At 37.6% G+C, this 20,550-nt stretch overlaps 1 protein-coding gene across 4 annotated transcripts in view; it reads right to left on the reverse strand.

Annotated features, from left to right (window-relative positions):
* Positions 1-20,550, reverse strand: part of EPS15 (epidermal growth factor receptor pathway substrate 15) — a 116,151-nt gene that overhangs the window by 80,591 nt on the left and 15,010 nt on the right. For 3 of the 4 annotated variants that reach the window (XM_036350612.1, XM_036350615.1, XM_036350614.1), the window contains exons 2-7: positions 13,612-13,653; positions 8,401-8,490; positions 7,455-7,502; positions 4,582-4,677; positions 2,628-2,693; positions 994-1,119 (exon numbers count right to left, since the gene is read on the reverse strand). In XM_036350612.1, coding sequence (XP_036206505.1) covers positions 994-1,119; positions 2,628-2,693; positions 4,582-4,677; positions 7,455-7,502; positions 8,401-8,490; positions 13,612-13,653 — 468 coding nt within the window. The remainder of the gene's footprint in view (positions 1-993; positions 1,120-2,627; positions 2,694-4,581; positions 4,678-7,454; positions 7,503-8,400; positions 8,491-13,611; positions 13,654-20,550) is intronic. The other variant, XM_036350613.1, reaches the window with a different exon arrangement.

Raw genomic sequence — 20,550 nt, forward strand, 5'->3', positions numbered from 1 at the left:
TCAGGGCATATGCCCTAGTTTCAGGCTTGATGCCCATAACGGGGCGTGATTCTCTCTCATCACTGATGTTTCTCTCTCTCTCTCCCTCTCCCTTCCTCTTTGAAATCAATAAAAATATATTTTAAAAATATATATATTAAAAAAAAAGAAAAAAGAAAGGACTGGAGGTTTAATGAGAGTAGATAAGGTTTGAAATATAAAAAGAGGTAGAGAAAAATCACTATGGAAACAGCACAAGAGTGGCTGGCAATAAGGAAAGCCCAGCTGACGCTGATGATCATGAAATTATGATGATACCGATCTTTATTAGACTTTCTCAGTAGTCCATATGCAACCACAGAGAAGGTAAATAATTAGCTTCACACAAAGCTGGATTTTCATCATACAATCAAGAAGTTAAAAAAATGGTAAAGGGAGCTAAGGATACTGACATGAAACTATGGACCATAAAAATCTAAGTTGGATGAGGAAAAAGGAAATTCAAAAGATGGAGAAAGTAAAGGAGTTGAGATTTAAAGATCTTGATGAAGTCAAAGAAGTACTATAGTAGTCTTGCAAGTATCTAGGAAAGAGATCTAGAAAGGTAAGAAGTTCTAGTTAGAAAGTAGAATTTATGTTTTCAGAGATGAAACGGTTCCTTATAACAAGGCCCCCTGATATAGCTATGGAATAGGTAGCAGATGAAACTTACTGATGGTCTCTGGAAATTAAATCAAGGAATTAAGAGGTCAGAATGTACAACGTAAAGAAAAAAAGACCTACTTAAGAGGGTTCTACATATAACTAATTTCAAACACTCATAATTTAGAAGAGGTAACCAAATAAAGAAACAAATTGGCAATTATTTCATATATTAAGTCTGAACACAAAAAATTCTATAACACAACTTCAAAATAAGATCTGTGCATTTTTTAACAATGAGCTATAAGCGCTCCTGGTAGATACAAATTTAAAATACATAAAAATTACATTTATAATTTAATAATATCTTACTCTTCCAAGAATATCCACAGGTAACTTAGAGTTGAGCAACACTGGTTTCACTTTATCACCAGACAGAAATCCATTTACTGGACTTAAACTATCAAAAATTGCATCATATTTGGCCTTATCTTCAGACTATAATATAAAAAAGATCACAAATTAAAACAATAGAGAAAAGGATTTCAATGCAGTTATAAAAATCAAACATTCAAAGAATAGACAGCATATTTCTTAAACTCATCATTTAAAAACCATTTTCACTTTTATCAAAATATATTATAGTAAATGATAATTTAAGTTCCTCCACCCCACTCCTTTTGTAGCTGGAACACTATCTTTGCTTTTCTGTTAGATTAGAATCACAAGATTTCAGTGATAGAAGGGCTTTGAGAAAAGCACCTAGCCCAATCCTCTCACTTAAGCAGATCCACAGCAAGGAAGTAACTTACACAGACAAACCAAAATGGTTTTCTGACAAAACTGACATATTTTTATTGAAGGTCATTGATCTGCTATATACTAAAAGTATTTTTTAATAATGCTTTTAAAAATCTATAAAGCCCTTGCCAGATAGTTCTCAGTTGGTTAGAGCATCATCCCAATACACCAAGATTGTGGCTTCAATCCCTGGTCATGGCACACACAGCAATTGATTTATTTCTCTCTCTGTCTCAAATCAATTAAAAGTTATTTAAGTACATAAATTGTATTTTTTAATCTGAAAAGATAGCTATAACTAGTGTGATGTTTCTAAATACCTATAAAGCAAAATATCCATTTCAGAATATAATTTCTTGAAAGAATAAAGAATTGTTCTATAGCTCTAAAAACAGTACTATTTAACCAGAATTTTCAAGCCAGGCATAATATCAGTAGGGTAAACTAGACATAATACCAGTGGGGTAAAAACTCATCAAACACTTTAGTTAATACAGGGTTACCATTTGTAGTTTACACTATAAAAGGAATGAGATAAAACCAGTACTAATTGTCACAAAATGATTGCTAGTGCTGTAAGATCCCTCCAAAGATTTCTAGTACCAGTAATTCCTGAACAGTAAAAAATGAAAGTCTAATGAAGATTGCAACATATTATGGAAGTAGAGAACGAGATGATGTGGAAGAAAAGCAGGAGTAATGCTGGGGCCCAACCCCAGCAGGTCCAGGGGTCCCCAAAGGTGTGGATGGAGTCGGCGAAGAAGGAATGACACGGAGACAGCGTTCAGTTGATCAGCAGCCTAGCCAGGATCTCCAGCCAAGTTCTGGTCTGGATCTCCAGCAAAGTTCTGGTTCTGGTTGTCTTGTTACATCCGTATTTATACCAGTTGATTTTAATCCTGTCAATTTCTATTGCAAAGGTTAGGGCGTTTCTTATCTCCATCCCAGGGAGTAAAGATTATGTAGCTTAAGTGTGATTGGGAAAAATCCCTACCTGGGGAAACAACCTTTCTCGGAGAGGTGACCTTGGTTAAAACACACAGCGCTAAGGGGAGCAAACATATTAAGAACAGTATGCTATATACGCCAGGTCCCTTGAAACATAAGCTGTGCAGATGTTTCTTTCCTGCAGCGACTGTGTCAAGCAGCAAGGATGGACCGGCTTCCGGCAGAGTAAGGAGAGAATAGTTACAAAGTTTACTTACTTTTACAGCCCATGGGAGCTCAGCTGCAGAAGTTCCACTAATTAGCAAGGGACTACTGGTATCATGCTAAAAAAGAAAATACAGCATATGAAGGGCTGAAATCCTCACATCAATAAACAATGAAGAAAAAGAGGTCTTTGGCCTTAAATACATTCATACAAAATGCTGGATCTCAATAAACACATATACTCTATTTTACATTAATTCTATTAGACCATCTAAGTACAAATGAAACAAAAACTGCATAAATGACTATGGAGCACTAAATAAAACTTAAGTATTACCTATTATAAACTTAAGAAACCTATTATAACTGACAGAAAGATAAAGATATCTGAATGTAACAAAAATATTTATTGCCCTGTTAACTGATGATTTCTTCCCAGCACTCTTTAAGGAAAACTGACAGGGACAAGAACCAAACTTAAGATTTATAAGTTACAATTACATGAACCTATCAATAGCATGCCCAACTAATCATAATTATCTGCTTGTAGAGACAGATATATATATTTGAATAAATTTTATGATAATATAGTTAGGCAACAAATCCCTAAATTACCCTTCTGATTCCATGACTCTAAGCCTAAACTCAGAAATACAGAAATTCTCAAAACTAAAGTTAAATTCATAATATTCAGACCAAATACTTCTAAAACACTGATTTTAAAAGTAAGCATGAAGAGCCACGAAACTTCTGAAAACAAGAAGTAGGGTGGTGAGGCTTAGCCCTATCAGATATGAAAACAAATTACCAAATATGATTATTAGAACAATGGGAGATCAGCATATGGATAAACAGATCAACGAACAGGAAAATCCAAAAAGAAACCAAAATACAGATGGAGAATTTACCATATGATTGAGATGGCATTTCAGATCAGTTAAGGAAAAGATGATTATCAATAAACTGCATTAGATCTGTAAAGTAGCCATCTTTAAAAAACATAAATTTTAATCCATACTCATACCTTACATACCTTATATAAATGTGAAAAAAGAAACCATAAAAAATTTTTAATCCTAGTAATTCATATACATAAAAAACAATGACACCTTTATAGAAGAAAATCACCATAAACAAAGTCAAAAGACAAATGACAAACTGGGAAAAAATATTTGCAACTCATATAGACAAAGAGCTGTTTTACTAATATATAACGAGCCTCTAGAATTCAATAAGAAAAAGACCAAAAGCCACAAAACATAAGCGAAGACTATAAATAGGCATTTCACATAAAGGCACTGTAAATGGATGATAAGCATGAGAAAAACTATTCAACCTCATTCCATAAAACCGAAAGGACAAATGAAAACAACACTTACATGCCATTTGTCACCTATCAAACTAACAAGAATCCAAAAGTTTGACAACAGTATCTTAGCAAAATTGCTGATGGGAGTGTGAACTAGTGCAACCACTATGAAGACACATTGATATTATATGGGAAAATTACAAACGAACAAACTTTAGAAACAGCAATTCCATTTCTGAGAATTTACATATATAAGTATATTTCTGCATATGCAAAATAATGTATATTCAAGGTTATTATGCACTGCAGCATTTTTTTAAGTAAAAGATTAGAAACAAGCTAAAAGTCTATCAAAAGGAAGTTAAATAAATTATGGTGATTAGAAATAAAGAAATAGAATGCAGCTATAAAAAGAACAAGGAAGCTTTTATGTAATGATATGTACACTCTCCAAAACATACTAAGTTATTAAAATAAGGTACAAAATTGTGTGTACAGAATGATACAATAAATATAAAATGAGAAAATAGGTATTATTATTTCTTTATATACATATATAATAACTCTGGAAGGACACACAAGAAACTAATAAGTAGTAGCCATTATGAAAGAAAAGTAGCTGGATAATAGGAGTTGAGGGAAATTATTTTAATAGAGCAATTTAGAAAAGAAAATTTAAATTTACAAGTATTTCTTACAAATCTTGGTGGAGGAACAGCCAGGTTCAAGTTACTCAGTGAAACCTCCAATCCATTCTGGGCACATGCCACAAGACGCAAAGCAACAAAGAATTCCTGAGAAAGAAAAAATGTGACTGTAAGAGCATTATCTACCTATTCATCCATCCATCCACCCATCCACAGACATACCTACAACTTGAAAATACAAAACAATTCACAATTACTCTAAGGTGTTTACATAGGAACAAATATAACAGCACAGTTGCTTGAATAACACTTGCTTTAAAATTGAGAAAAGATCTATGTACAAAGATGTTCCCATTATAAATAGAAATAAAGTGTTAATAAAATGAGAAAATATTTAGTGATACATAAATATAGTGGAAATTAAAAATTAGTAATCATTATCCAAAGAATATTTTATGGTGTTAAGGAATACTTTTTATCATTTAAATGAGGAAAAGGCATCTGAAAGAAAAACCCAGAAGAAAGTAACTACATGTTATCAAAAATCATCTCTGGATTTAAAATTACAATTTTTGAAACTGGATCAATCATTCAAGTGACTAAATCATTGCTATTCCCGAAGAGCTAAGGAGAATAACTGTGCAGCATCTAAAAACAATTATATAACTGCTTGACTTCAAAACACTTATAAATCTCTCCCAAAGGTCCTTGTATTTTTGGCATTTGAAGTATCAATCCAAAATTTAATAAATAAATGCAAACATGCTGAAGTAACTGGTGTTCAGCTGTTTTCAGTTAAAGTCAGGTCTGGGAATAGCCACAACAAAACACTTAACTCCAGCTATACAGCTTACAATTTATCAATACTCTCTAGTACAGTTACTGGTACAATCAATTCTTCACTACTTTTCTCAAACCTCCTATTCTCACCTATACCCTTCTTATCTAATTCCTAACCTATTCTTAGAAACTTGCAGGTTATCTGTAGTATACAATACCTTGCCTTCAACCATAAATTTATTTTTAAAATGCTATTTCAAGATCTCCCCTTCTCCTTTTATTCATTCCACAAGCTTCTATGTCATCTGACTTCAACTCCCACCATTAGCTACAGAAACTACTATGTCACAAATAATATCCTAGCTATCAAATGTTCTCCAAAAAAAAAAAAAAGGCCTCCTCCTACTTGTTCTTTTGGCAGCCTGGGAAGCATGATCTTTCCTAAAGCTTTCCTCCCCTCACCAACACAGATTCATAAAGCTCTCTCTCTCAGTACTCCTCTGACCTTTCAAGTCTCTTCTGTTGAAGTCAACCTTTAAATCCTCCAACCTTTAAATGCTGGTATTCTAGGTATTCCAACATTAACTCTCTTTCTCTTCTCATTCTGTAAGAGATTCAATTACTCTTAGGTAATCTGGTCCACTCCCAAAGTATAGATGGGCTCTGAAGTGAAATATTCCTGCAATAAATACTAGTTCTGCTACTTAAAGTTGTAAAGCCATTAGGGGGAACCCTTATTAATGGGATTAGTGCCTTATAAAAAGGCTTCAGAGAGATCCCCAGCACCTTCTGGTATGTGCAGATACAACTAGAAGTCTGCAATCAGGAAGAAAGTCCTCACCTGACCATGTTAGCACGCTAATGTCAGAATTCCAGCCTCTAAAACAATGAGCAATAAATTTGTTTATAAATTTCTGTGGTATTTTGTTATAGCAGCCCAAACAGACTAAGATACTCCGGTAGAACAATGTCACCAAACTAACACTAAACTTTGGAATTAGTTACTTTAATGCCTACTTATTAGAAATATTTTCATTGTCTTATTAGAAACCAGTGGCCTGTTGCACGAAATTCGTGCACATTAAAAAGGGATTAATTAGAGGAAGTATTTTAATATTGCCATTTGCCCTTTCTCTTTAATAGAAGTGTCAGAGATGGAAAAAAAATTAGTAAAATGTATATGAAAATCTTCCTCCTGTCAGAGTCTGGGGCACGCCGCAGGACCCAGAGTCAAGTCCCTGCCCACCCGCGTGCATCTTGAAATTGCGCAAGACCCAGACCCAGCCGCACTCCCCATCCTTGGGCTAGATCCAGACCCGGCTGGTCCCACCCTTGTCAAGCCCCGCCAGGCAGGGGAGGTGCAGCCTCACATCCCCTGGCCCAGCACCAGGGCGGGAGGCGTGCCTTGAGGTCCCCCGTCAAGCCCCACCGGGTGGGGGGGCGTGGCCTCAAGTCCCCCAGCCTGGCACCGGGGTGGGGGGCACGACCTGAGGTCCCCTGGCTCAGCACCAGGGTAGGAGGTGCACCTTAAGGTCCCCTGTCAAGCCCTGCCAGGTGGGGGCAGGGGGGTGCGGCCTCAGGTCCCCCGTCAAGCTCTGCCAGGTGGGAGGACGTGGCCTGAGGTCCCCAGTCAAGCCCTGCTGGGCAGGAGGAGAAGCCTGAGGTCCCCTGTCAAGCCCCACGGGGACAGGGCGGAGAGGGTGCAGCCTCAGATCCCTGCTGATTGCTCATTAAGGCTCATTATGGGAACTCAGCCTCTGCTGTGGGCACAGCCATCTTATGTTACAGAAACCCTGCTTCTGCTGCGGGCGCCACCGTCTTTGTGGCAGAGTGACAGTCAATTTGCATATTACCTCTTTATTACAGAGGATATTTTCATTGTTATGACACTTGCCCTTGGAAAACCTTAATGTTGATAAAAAGCAACTCTTAGTTTAAATATACAAAAAACTGCTGGCTCTTTTTTATTCTGAATCACTAAAAACCCTATCTAATAAAGAGGGAATATGCTAATTGATCCTCACACTGTTGCAAAGATGGCGGCACCCACAGCCAATAAGGGGATATGCTAATTGACTGCTCCACCCTCAAAGATGGAGGTGCACCAGGTCTCTAGTTTTTTCATATGAATCTCTGAATCTTACTTGTTTGTTCAGGATACCTTTGCCATCTGTGTCAGCTAAATCCCAAATCTGAAATTCAGAGGAAAAAAAGTATCAATCTATATTTTAAACAACAATCATCTTAAAAATAAATTAATTCCCTGTAATTTACAATCTCATGCTCTTTGGTAATCAGATTTAAAAATTATAGAATTAAAAGTGGAAAGAAACCTTAAGTTCAAATTTAGTTCAAATACTAAATTTAGTTCAAATACTAAAGCCATTTAGTTCAAATACTAAAGCCATTAAAGTTACTCAAGAACATTTAAGGCATCATGGAAAGAAATGAAACCCAGACTCTAACTTCCAATCCAATGCCTTTTTCATTAGCCCAGGTTCTAACTCCAAATCTCTTGCTCTTTTTACTAACACATACTACTTTGATTTTAGATCCTTACTAAGATGATATTTTTTCTTATGGGAAAGTGGAAATAGTTGTTTATTTGTGAATAATTAAATTATTAAAGATAATTTTTCAGGGTTTTTAATACATATCATGTATAAGGACTTTCCAGGAGATCAAGCTGGCAGAGGGACTTTCCACCTTTTTGTGCTTTTTCTTAAGCCTCTCATCCCCCACTGTATTCACCACATACAAAGTGCAGTTGGAGACAGTTATAATAGAGGAAGTAGAGATAGAGCCAACTCTCTGAGTGGGTGGCAAGGTTCCCAGTCTGCAGCACTGTTTCTCCCCACAATACCCAAATGTACTATTACTTCTTCATTTCATCCCACTAAAATGTAATTTGTTTTCTAAACATCTGAAAAACACCTTACTTTTCAAATTCTCTCCATCGCATTACTATAACTGCCTCTATGACTCAGTTCTAACTTCTAAGTTTCTTAATGATATCTTTCTGAATTTGTATCCAATTTATCTACACTGCTAACTATTCACCTTAATCTAATTATAATAAATAAATATTACCTTTCCAAGTATCAAATCTGGAAGCCCTGATTTTTTCAGGAAAGCAGCAGCATCAGAAGCTAATACCCTTCCAGTATTGCCTGTATCAACCTGAAAAAAATACAATGGTAAGCTGACAAAGACAAAATTATTTGTGTTCCTTACTGAGATTTGAGAACTGGCTTTTTCAAAAAGGGAATGGGAATCCTTTGACTAAACCAAGGCGGAGGAATATATGCATAGCCATATAAGTAGAGTACCATCTAGACAGCATTGGCAATTTACAAAATGTTTTTTATCATGTCCATTATACCAATGAGAGAACTGAAGCTCAAAGGAAGTAGAGCAAATTAGTGGAGTCATAACATTAATACATTATCTCCTGACTCCAACTCTTCTATAGCGCCTTTTAAATTCTAATAAACTTAGATGGCAATAGGAAGAAAAAGAAGCATTTCCTGGAGAGGTCTTAGCTGCATGTGTTACCTGTTTTTTCAAACACCTTAAAATCATTAACTTCTGCTTTTATACTTACTGTTAGGAACTACAACACTTTATTAAAAAAATCAAAGCAGCTCCAAAACCAGCAGTGATTCCATAATAAAATTAAAGAAACATTTTAAAAACTGTTAAGCTCCTAAAGCACATTAAGGCTAACACACCATTTCAACTAAGGGGGACTTTCCTTTAAGACAGAATGAGGTCACCAAGAACATAAAAACAGTTTTACAAAAATGACACTCACTTCTGCAAAGATTTCCTAAAGTAAAGTTCAATTTGTAAAAAATAAAAAGCAAGTTTTAAAAAGGTATGGGCAAGATAACATGATACTACAATATTTATGAGCTGTTTTGCAACTTTACTTAAAAGGCTAATAAGTTTGTTGCAAACATATACAAAGCATTCAGACAAGCCAATCCCAGAAAAGAAGCAAAAGAGAAATCCTTTCTTTCAAGTGCTCAGCAAAAAAGAAGGAACTACCCAATCCAAATGTGGGGTAACAAAGAAGTACATTAAGAGCTGGGAAACCTGCCTCTAGAATTTTCCAGAATTCCTTTTCTTTCCCCACTCTCTGACCATGGGAGGGGTGGGGGCGGGGGCGAGGAGAGAACACCTACCCCAGCATAGTCTAAATATAGAAGCACTCAGGGAAAACATTAATCGATCTCTTATAAAATATTTGTGTACTGTATTCCAATTAAGAATTTTACTATCTTCTATCCTTTTGTTACTAAAATAAATTAAATGCAGCTGTTTAGTCATGGTCATACATAGGTGGTTTCTGTTGTACTCAGATGCTTGCCTAAAGGCTTTACCATAAGCTACCAGATACAATTATGTCTTCAACAAACTCTCAGAGCCTCATCTAAACAACCATATCGTGTTCTCTGAATTGTTAACACTTCAAAATATAGATTTTTGGGTAAAGTCTTCTGAGTTGATATCCCTTAAACAACTTTCAGACTGTACTGGTGGAGAGTTAGAATTTCCAGGACTCTTTGCTGTCTAGAAATACATATCTATATATATAAAGAGGTAATATGCTAATTGGTCCTAACAGTGTCCCAGTCACTACCGTTCAACAGGCTGCGTGCACACAAGATCTGGTGGGCAGGGACGGGGACTTGTGCCACCAGGACATGAGGCTGTTGCTGGGGGTGCCCCTTACCCCCCGGCAGAGGCACGCGCAGGCCTGCCATGCTGCCCAGCCCAGAGGGGGGCATCAGGACGGGCCGTGGCGGCCCCCAAGAGGAGGCATGCGCAGGCCCGCTGCGCTGCCTGCCTGGAGGTGGGCGTCAGGATGGGCTGCAAGTGACCCCCCAGGCAGAGGCGCACACAGGCCCGTGGCACTGCCTGGCCAGAGGGGGTTGTCAGGACAGGGGCGGGGCCTCAGCAGAGAGCTCTCAGCACTCCTGCGCTGAGGTCTGAAGGCGCAGAGAGGAAGGGAAAGCAGATGGGCAGTTAGGGGGTTTAGGCCAGAGGGGAGAGCAGATAGGCAGTTAGGGGGATCAGACAAGGAGGAGAGAGCAGTTAGGGGGATCAGGCAGGAGGGGAGAGCAGTTAGGGCCATCAGGCAGGCAGGAGAACAGTTAGGGGCATCAGGCATGCAGGCAGGTGAGCGCTTACAAGCCAGTGGTTCTAGATTGCGAGAGGGATCCCAGATTGGAGAGGCTGCAGACCAGGCTGAGGGGAATACCTCCCAACCCTGTGGACGAACTTCATGCACCGGGCCTCTAGTATTTTATAAAAATAGACCCCTGACCCAAGATGAAGGAGAACAAGAATTATATAGGACTGAATGAACTGGTAAGAAAAATGTAATTATGGTTATTTACTTAGAATACTGTTGGCATTATTTTTAATATTGTATTTTGTAATGGATATATGGGAAAGCACTTTTTCCCCCCTCTTACACTACCTCTAACCCTCAATTTAACAGGCTCTGTATTTGTAAAGTGAATGAAATAGTTTTCAGTAGTCTCTGATTTCACTGACTCTTCAGAATTCAAAAACAAGTCCTTTACCCCAGCCGCTGTGTCTCAGTTGGACATGTGGCTCAGTTAGGCATTGTCCAGTGGGCACTGAAAGGTCACTAGTTGATTCTAAGTCAGGACATAGGCCCAGGTTGTGGGTTGGATCCCCACTAGGGGGCCTACAGGAGGCAGCTAATCAGTATTTCTCTCCTGCATCAATGTTTTCCTCTCTCTCTCTCTCCACGCCCCTCCTCCCCCGTCTCCAGTCCTCTCTGTCTCAAATCAATAAAAACATCCTACATAATAAAAGCCTAATATGCTAAGTCTCCGGTTGTCCAGTCATCTATTCAGCCAATCAAAGCATAATATGCTAATGATATGCTAAGGCCACACAACCACTCCCTATGACGTGCACTGACTATGAGGGGGCAGTCAGTCAACCAGTTGACCAGTCGCTATGACATGCACTGATCACCAGGGGGCAGACAGTCGACTGGTCGACCAGTCACTATGATGTGCACTAACCACCAGGGGGCAGATGCTCCAACTGGTAGGTTGCTTGCTGCTGGGGTCCGGCCAATTAGGACTGAGCGAGATAGGCTGGGCACGTTCTGGACCCTCCCATGGTCCCTCCCCCGCCCCGATTGTGCACCAGTGGGGTCCTTTGGCCTGGCCTGAGCCCTCTCGCAATCCAGGACACCTCAGGGGATGTCGGAGAGCCAGTTTCGGCCCTATGACAGAACGACCAGTTGCTATGATGCGCACTGACCACCAGGGGCAGGCGCTCAATGCAGGAGCTGCCCCCTGGTGGTCAGTGTGCTTCCACAAAGGGAGCGCCACTCAGCCAGAAGTCGGGCTCATGGCTGGCGAGCGCAGCGGCGGTGGCGGGAGCCTCTCCAGCCTCCATGGCAGCGCTAAGGATGTCTGACTGACAGCTTAGGTCCGCTTCCCGTGGAGAAAAAGCCTAAGCCATCAGTTGGACATTCCCTGAGGGCTCCCGGACTGCGAGAGGGCACAGGCCAGGCTGAGGTACTCCCCACCCCCCACCCCCAATGCACAAATTTCATGCACTGGGCCTCTAGTATATTTTTAAAATCCTTTGAGTGTCCCTACTTTTTATGGCAATAGAGTAATTTTTACATAAGTTAAATAAAAATTTGGTCTCCTTATTATCAGGGTATAACTGAGAAATTCAATTGTACAAAACAAGGTCATATTTTATTCAGACAGAACAAGCCACTATTAAGGAACAAGAACTGACTTTATGTGAAGTCAATGTCTACAAAGTCCTCCCCCAAAAAATGGCCTGCAACTTGATTTATAAGGTATCAGTTTCTCAGAGAGTAAAGCAATCTCACCTCACAGACTAGGAACTTCAGCAGATATGGGAAACCTCAAGATGAGATAAATTCACTCAAACTTGCATGTACTGCCAGTGAAATATGGGGGGGGGGGGGGGGGGATTTCTAAGGTTGGGATCCTAGCCTCAAAATTGAGGCACAAATAAAGAGGCTTTATAAAGTACAATCTGAGATTCTTTAAAAATGTTAAGGAAAAATTAGTCTCTAGCCTTAGAAGTTGTTAAATAATAAATGTATGGCTCTAGATTTGCAAGTCACACAACAAGGAGACCTATAATAGTTCATTAATGTTTTTGTTTGTTTTTTGTTTGTTTATAACAAAGGTGGAGATTTATTGAAGAACAAGTATAGACTCCCACATGGTGCAGGGTAAAGAATCTCACAGCACAAACTCCCACATGGGGAGGGGGAAAGAGTCCCCCATTAATGTTTGCTCTAACTATGTAAATAGCCAGGTCAAATATAGAGACCAGCCTTTTCAGCGATTATGATCCCAAGGTGAGAGGATTATTAGGAAAAATTATCCAATATTTGGTAATGGGCAAATGAGATTGTCTACACCCTCAGGAGATTGTCTGATCTATGGCTGATTAACTTTCCATCAACTAGGCTATTTTACAATCTATAGGTTAAATTATAAAAAAAATTGATAGCAATGTAACTGAATCCTGTCCATACCAATAAAATGAATTTTGTCTGGAGAATATAAATCTCTGTAACTCATATTCTCATCTTTACATTTTACTAGTTATCCCAGTAATTAATGAGTTGAATAAAATCCTTGACGCATGTTCATTTTACATTTGTATGAGTCATGGTTTTAACTTTATAAATATTAAAAACCTTAATAAGTCTTAAAAACAACTAAAAGTCATTTTCATTTGACTTATATTAATATGGATATTTATATTGAGATGAATGCATCTAATGTTACATGGATTTTTTTAAAATATATTTTATTTTATTTTTTACAGAGAGGAAGGGAGAGGGATAGAGAGTCAGAAACATCAATGAGAGAGAAACATTAATCAGCTGCCTCCTGCACACCCCTCACTGGGGATGTGCCTGCAACCAAGGTGCATGCCCTTGACCGGAATCGAACCTGGGACCTTTCAGTCTGCAGGCCGAAGCTCTAGCCACTGAACCAAACCAGTTAGGGCGTTATATGGATTTTTAAGATAGATAAATATTTGAGACAATTAAGTGTTTGGCCTTAATTATCTTTCCTTCATTTTTGAGAGCTCATCAAAAGTATTAAGTACTCAAAACATGAGGCTAAGGCACAAAATGTTGAAAATAAGACATGTCAAATTTATCCAGCTGACTGGTAATCTGCATGTATTCAATCAAGGTGAAAGTATATATTATGTTCAATCTAAGACAAACAAAAATCTTACCTGTCTATAGTATTTTTCATATACAGGATTCCCACTTGATAACTAAAAAAAAAAAAGAGAAATTAAATTCTATTCAATAACTTCTATTAATATATTTGCATTCATTCAATAGATATTTGAAAAATAAAGATAAACAGGATTAAAATATCCTTAATTTCAAAAAGTTAGTTTTGTTTCTTTTGGGAGGGAAGTGGGAGTGAATAAAGGCAGTCATATAGATTACTAAGAATCAGGTACAAGAAATAAAAAAAGAATTTTTAAATTACTGTTGACATCAAAACTTATTTCCTCATGCAAAATTTTACCCAGAACCCAACATATAACAATTTAGGGGTGAAATGCTTAAAGTTGAAAGGCCCAAAGCCTTAAGCAGTCACCCTATACCCAAGTGCCCAAAGTACCTATAAATACAATTCAAACACCACATCAATCTATACTAATAAAAACCTAGGTGGTCCTTGCACCCTCACGCAACACCCTCACGTCATCACAAAATGGCTGGCAGGGGAGGGCAGTTGGGGGTGACCAGGCCTGCAGGGGAGGGCAGTTAGGGGCGACCAGGTCGGCAGGAAAGGGCAGTTGGGGGCCATCAGGCCAGCAGAGGAGGGCAGTTGGGGGCAACCAGGCCTACAGGGAAGGGCAGTTGTGGGCGATCAGGTCAGCAGGGAAGGGTAGTTGGGAGTGACCAGGCTGGCAGGGGAGGGCAGTTGGGGGCAATCGGGCCAGCAGGGGAGGGAAGTTGGGGGCGATTGGGCCAGCATGGGAGGGCAGTTGGGAACAATCAGGCCATCAGGGGAGCAGTTAGGCATCAATCAGGCTGGCAGGGGAGCGGTTTGGGGGCAATCAGGCTGGCAGACAGAAGCGGTTAGGGGCAATAAGGCAGGCAGGCAGGCAGGCGAGCGGTTAGGAGCCAGCGGACCCGGATTGTGAGAGGGATGTCCGAGGGGTCCCAAATTGGAGAGGGTGCAGGCCAGGCTGAAGGACACCCGCCTCATGCATGAATTTCGTGCACCGGGCCTCTAGTAAAATAATAAAATGAATACACCAATAGATGTACAAAAAGATGATACTATCAGCAGATGTGAAATGCCTGTAGTCAGGGAGTGCCATTCAATTCATACCACAGTTCAAAGGGTTCCTTGGTCATCTGATGAACAGACTTATCATCTCACCTGAAACGCAATTTAGGAGTATCAATGTTTGAAGGCACAAGTTCACCTATACATGAATGTGTAAGAGTGTTCTGGAACCAGGAAGGGAGTCCAGGATGGCTTTATGAGGGTGATATCGGTGCAGGAATTTGAAGTACGAGTGGGGGGAGCGGGTGATTCTATACACAAGTAATAGCATGCACAGAGGCATGCATGCAACAGAAAGCTCAATTATGTTGAAAAGAATCACAAGTAGTTCTGAATAGTGGTACAAAGTAAGCACAAGGTTGTAAAGTTTTGTTTAAGACAACTTATGAAGGGCTTCATCTGCATGGTAAAAGTAAAGGAGGATAGAAAAAGGGGACAAATTCAGGAGTTATTTACTTCGTATTAGTTCTAGGTGATTAGTTATATGTGAAAAGGAAGAGTACAATGGAATGTACACTGCTATTTAGAAAATAAATTTAATGGTCCAGGGAAAGACCCAAACACTGGTAATAGCAAAAAAGAAGGATATGCTTTGAAGAAAAGTTTATAAGATAGATTTGTCAGGGCTTATTAAATAGATGAAGGGGCAGGAAAAGCTTAGTTAGAAATACAAAGATAAACAGAGAAAAATATTTTTAAGCATCAAGATTGGGCTTTTTTTTTTTTTCATGGCCTATGTCTTAATGGGTACAAGACTGGATTAAGAAACCAACATTCACCAAGTGCCTACTTTGAGAACATATTATGCAAAGTACTTTATAAATACTTCCACACTTAATCCTTGCGAGCCACATATCATCCTAGTTTGCAAACGAGTAAACCTAATATGAAGGCTAATTATATGTGTCAATTTGGCTAGGCTATGGGACCCAGTTGTTTGGTGAAATACCAGTCTAGATATTACTGTAAAGGTATTTTTTTAGATGTGATTAATATTTAAATCAGTAGACTGAGTAAAGCAAATTACTCTCCATAATGTGGGTAGGTATCATCCAATCAGTTGAAAGCCTTAAGAAGAAAGAATGAGGTCCCCTGAGGAAGAAGGAATTCTGTCTCCAGATGTCTTCAGACTCTCAACATTAATTCTTCCCTGGGTCCCCATCCTACTGGCTGCCCTGCAGATTTAGGACTTGCCAGCCTCCACACGAGCCAATTCCTTAAAACCAATCAGTATGTGTGTGTATGCGCGCCTGTGCATTCCCTGTTGTCTCTGTTGAACCCTAATATAACTAGTCTCAAAGAGGTTACTTGTCCAAGCTTTTAAATGGCAGAGACTGGACTTAAATGCAGGTGTGTCCCACTCCCAGCTCCATGCTCTTTCACAACAGCATGCTGCTTTCTCATATGCCATGGTTTGCTTAGGAAGGTCTTAATTTACAGTATGCTGTCCCAGTATCCCATCCAGTTTACCATTTGTCTCAGATTTCTCATTTTCTTAAATGAACAATTATTATTAATCACCACATTAAAATAAGCCAAGATGGATTCAGTACACTTCTAACTGTATACATCTAGCTTCTGGTAAAGATATCAGCTAATCATGTGTAAGTGCTTTAATCACTTGAACAAGTGATGAAATCTCAAAAAGAACTAGTGATAATTTCATCTTTCTTTTCCTGACTCTACAGATATAACATAACTAACTCTTTCTTTTCAAGGATAGCATGCAGAAGACCCACTGGGTATCTTCAGATGCAAGCAACCAGGGACTTGCTAATTGCTTACAGCCTTTCCAGACAGTAGGAAAAGTATTTGACACTGGTGCTACTGTTGGCTATGTGGTGTTCAATGACCTGCAAGATGCACCAGGCCACCAGCGGGCTGTCAGTGGGGAATTCCAGGTTAGGAGGGAGGAGTCAGGTCTGATAATTCTTGAGGTGGTTTTGTGGTTTTTTAAATTTATTGTAGAGCATAAATCTACAACTGCTTATTTATTTTGTTGTTTGGCAATCATTTTTTATCTACTATACCCTTTCCGTAGCAATAAGCTAAAATGAAGAAATTGTATATTTAAAACAAAATTAAGTACTAAATTTCTACTTCTGTAGAAAGCAGATAGACAATCTGCATAAAACTTTTGAGGCTATTTCTATTTAAAATGGAGCTCTAGTGACATCACTGTTAACAAGTTAGCTGTAATTATCAACATTTACAAATGTTTTCATATATCCACAGTTAACTGTTAAGGACAAAAAAAATTATCGAATACAAAAAACAACAACATGGCAATATTGTACGCTCTACTTGCAAGGTATTATCAGATTTTAAAGACTGGAATCTTTGAAACACTAACAATTATTATTGTTAGCACAGTTCAAAGCACTAATTATTGCAAATTAGTATTGAATGTGCTTGAAAACAAGTCTAAAAATTGGTTGCATTTGTTCAAAATCAGTTGGAAATCTTTAATCAAAGATTAAAGTTCAATGAATAATGCTCAAAAAAAACAACAAAAAAATTTAGCTTTGAAGCTTTTAGCAAATAGCAATTATTATATACTACATTTGCCAAAACACTGAAATGCATCCCTTAAAATCAAGGAAACACCTAGCTTATGTGGCTCAGTTGATTGGAGCATCATCCCATACACCAAAAGGTGGGTTTGATCCCTGATCAGGGTGTGTACAGGAGGCAATGGATTGATGTTTCTCTTTCATGTTGATGTTTCTCTCTCTCCCTTCTTCTCTCTAAAATCAGTAAAATTTAAAAAAGCAAAGAAAGAACTGAATAAATTAAATAGTGAGAGCTCAAACAGTATAAAAGACTGAATCTTGAAATTCTATAATTATACTTTGTAATAAATTGTAGGAATTCCAGCAAAAGAGTATTTCTATTTTTAGCTGAAAAAATTTATACTCTGTATTGAAATGAAATGAAATTACAGAAAGCCTACAATTTTACAGCATCTAAATTTCATGGAACATGTAAAATAATTATATGTAGGGACAACTTATATGAAAAGATTATTCTTCTAAAAATATTTGTCAAAAAGAGTACTTTTAGTAGAGGCAAAAAGACACTGCCTGTGAAAATATTAGGGCTGATAACTTTATAGTTTTCAGTAAGAAAAAAATTAGAATTAAGAATATTCTCCATTTAGTAAAAATTTTCCTGAACTAACCAGGTATAATGTGTACAGAAAGCATATTAGCAATTAAAAAATATTACTGGTTACAGAGAAGAGTCAACTGTAAGGGTTAACAACCACAATACATAAAATGTAACTGAAAAATACTGCAGGCAGTTTTATGAAAAAATTAGAACTAGTTAAACTATATTGGAAAATAATTACATTGTTCAGAAAAGTATTAGAGACAGATATAACTAAGAAACTGATTTAAAATCTGATTATTACCAAGAATAATTATTCTGCTTGTTTTCTGATATTCTGATAACCTATGTAAAGACTTTATTTTGTTGTAATACAGAACAAATGTTTTAATTTTAATTTTTGAAAACAGACCTTGGAATAGAACTGTTTTACTGATCTACCAATGTAATGAAACCATTTTGATGGCCAAAAATGAAGTATTTTTTTTAATTTACAGAATTGAAAATAAAATGTCTTTTTCATTCTCAAAAATGGCCCAGTTTCAATGAAAAATTACAGGTAGAGGTGTAAATTTTCTGCTAGAGAAAGTAAATGAAATGTGTTCCCTAAATAATCAGCTAATTGTTTTTTAATATGTTTTTTTTATTTCAGAGATGAAGGAAGAGGGAAAGAAATATCAATGATGAGAGAGAATAATTGATTGGCTGCTCTTGCATGCCTCCTACTGGGGATCAAGCCTGCAACCCAGACATGTGCCCTGCCCCAGAATGGAACCATGACTTCCGGGTTCATAGGTCAACGCTCAACCACTGACACTGGCCAGGCAATACTGAGTTACTTTTTAAATACAATCCAGTTGAATTTTTAGTGTCCCCCAAAAAACTCATACATACTAGTAGTAAGAAATCCTGAGTTCCATACTACCTTATTAATCATCACCTTACAAACTCGTTGGGTTACTACATAAATACATTTGAGAAGGCCTGGGCTCATTAAGGTATTCTCATCTAAAGTACACCTTGTGCTGATTACTATACTCACACGATACAGCTAAGTGAGAATGGAAAAAGCCATTTAAATTGCCAATTCACTCATCAAGCAAAATGATCAAAGAATGTTTTTCGTGTGTTTTAATAAAATTGGTTTTTTTAAACTGAAATAAAACCATTTTAGAGTTTAAAAAATCACAAATACACAACACACATAATGAATGCACAGAGGAAAAAATGTGAAAGGTATAGCTAAAATGCTAACAGTAATTATGTCTGGATAATGGGATTATAATTATTTTTACATTCTTTACATTACTCTATATTCCCTGAAAAGTTTTTTTTTTTATATATATATATATTTTATTGATTTTTTACAGAGAGGAAGGGAGCGATATAGAGAGTCAGAAACATCAATGAGAGAGAGACATCGATCAGCCGCCTCCTGCACATCCCCCACCGGGGATGTGCCCGCAACCCAGGTACATGCCCTTGACCGGAATCGAACCTGGGACCTTTTAGTCTGCAGGCCGACGCTGTATCCACTGAGCCAAACCGGTTTCGGCAAGTTTTTTTTTTATAATAAGCATGCCCTGCTTTTATAAGTAAAACAATAAAGCTATTTTCAAATTGGAGGAAAATATGAAACTCCAAAAATTTTAAATCAGTATGCAAAATTGCATATGAATTTTTGACAAGGAAAACTTAAACTAAAGTTGTAAAATCAAATTCTGACCTCTTAAAATACTAATGTTATTAGAATTTTAAAGTAATTATTTATCATTAACTATCATAAACTCTTATCAATTGTCACAAAGTAAAAGGGGGACGGGAGGCTGCTAATTTTATTAAGAAAAGTCATGTAAAGTGTAATAAACTTTACTAAAAAAAAGTTATTACAAAAGTAGAGCATAGTATATCATCCTACAGTCTGGTAGGTTGTATTATAATTCTTAATCATTTATTCTCCTTTTATAAAAGTATTAACAACCCTCCCTGTTGCCATGTGACTTGTAGTGCCTCTCTGTGGATACCCTATTGTTGGCTTGGCCATGTGACTTACTTTGGCCAATGAAATATGAGAAAGTTCCAGTTCCAAGTAGAAGTTTTAAGAGCTTTGTGAGTTTCCACCAGCTCTTGCTCTTTTCTCTCTGCCAAGAGAACAGTATGTCATAAATAGGGGGTGCTCCTTCATCCTGGATCCTGAAATGAAAAAGAATTGTGGAGTAGAACCATAATAGATTACTAGAGAACCTGTAATGTGAGCAATAAATAAATCTTTGTTATTGTAAACACTGATATTTGGAGTTATTTCTTAGTGCAGCATAATCTAGCAAAAGTTAACACATAGGTAATCTAACCCCAAAGTGTACCAGGTAGTTAAAAAAAAAAGGAGACCCTGGTTATTGGGAATTCATAGGTTGATAAATGAATGTTGAGTTGCTTCATATAAATTTTCTAATTTCATTTTTGGGGGATTTTGTGGAGGGGAAGATGCTACATTATATGACTTCAAGAGCCTTTGATTCTAGTATAGTACACGATATGAACTGAAACTTTAGTATTAGGCTTATTGTAAATGGTTATAGTACAATGTTGAAAAAAGGTAAAAATAGAAAGGCATTCTCTAAAACATAATGCGATCTTTTTCCATTAATCACAAGATCAAATGATACGAAGAATAACCAGTGAATAAATTCATAAAATGACGAAGGGAGTAGTTATAAAGGAGTAGCATGGAAGATCTTTGTAATGAAAC

The sequence above is a fragment of the Myotis myotis genome, unplaced genomic scaffold (assembly GCF_014108235.1).
Source record: "Myotis myotis isolate mMyoMyo1 unplaced genomic scaffold, mMyoMyo1.p scaffold_m19_p_2, whole genome shotgun sequence".
In the NCBI taxonomy this organism is placed as follows: domain Eukaryota; kingdom Metazoa; phylum Chordata; class Mammalia; order Chiroptera; family Vespertilionidae; genus Myotis; species Myotis myotis.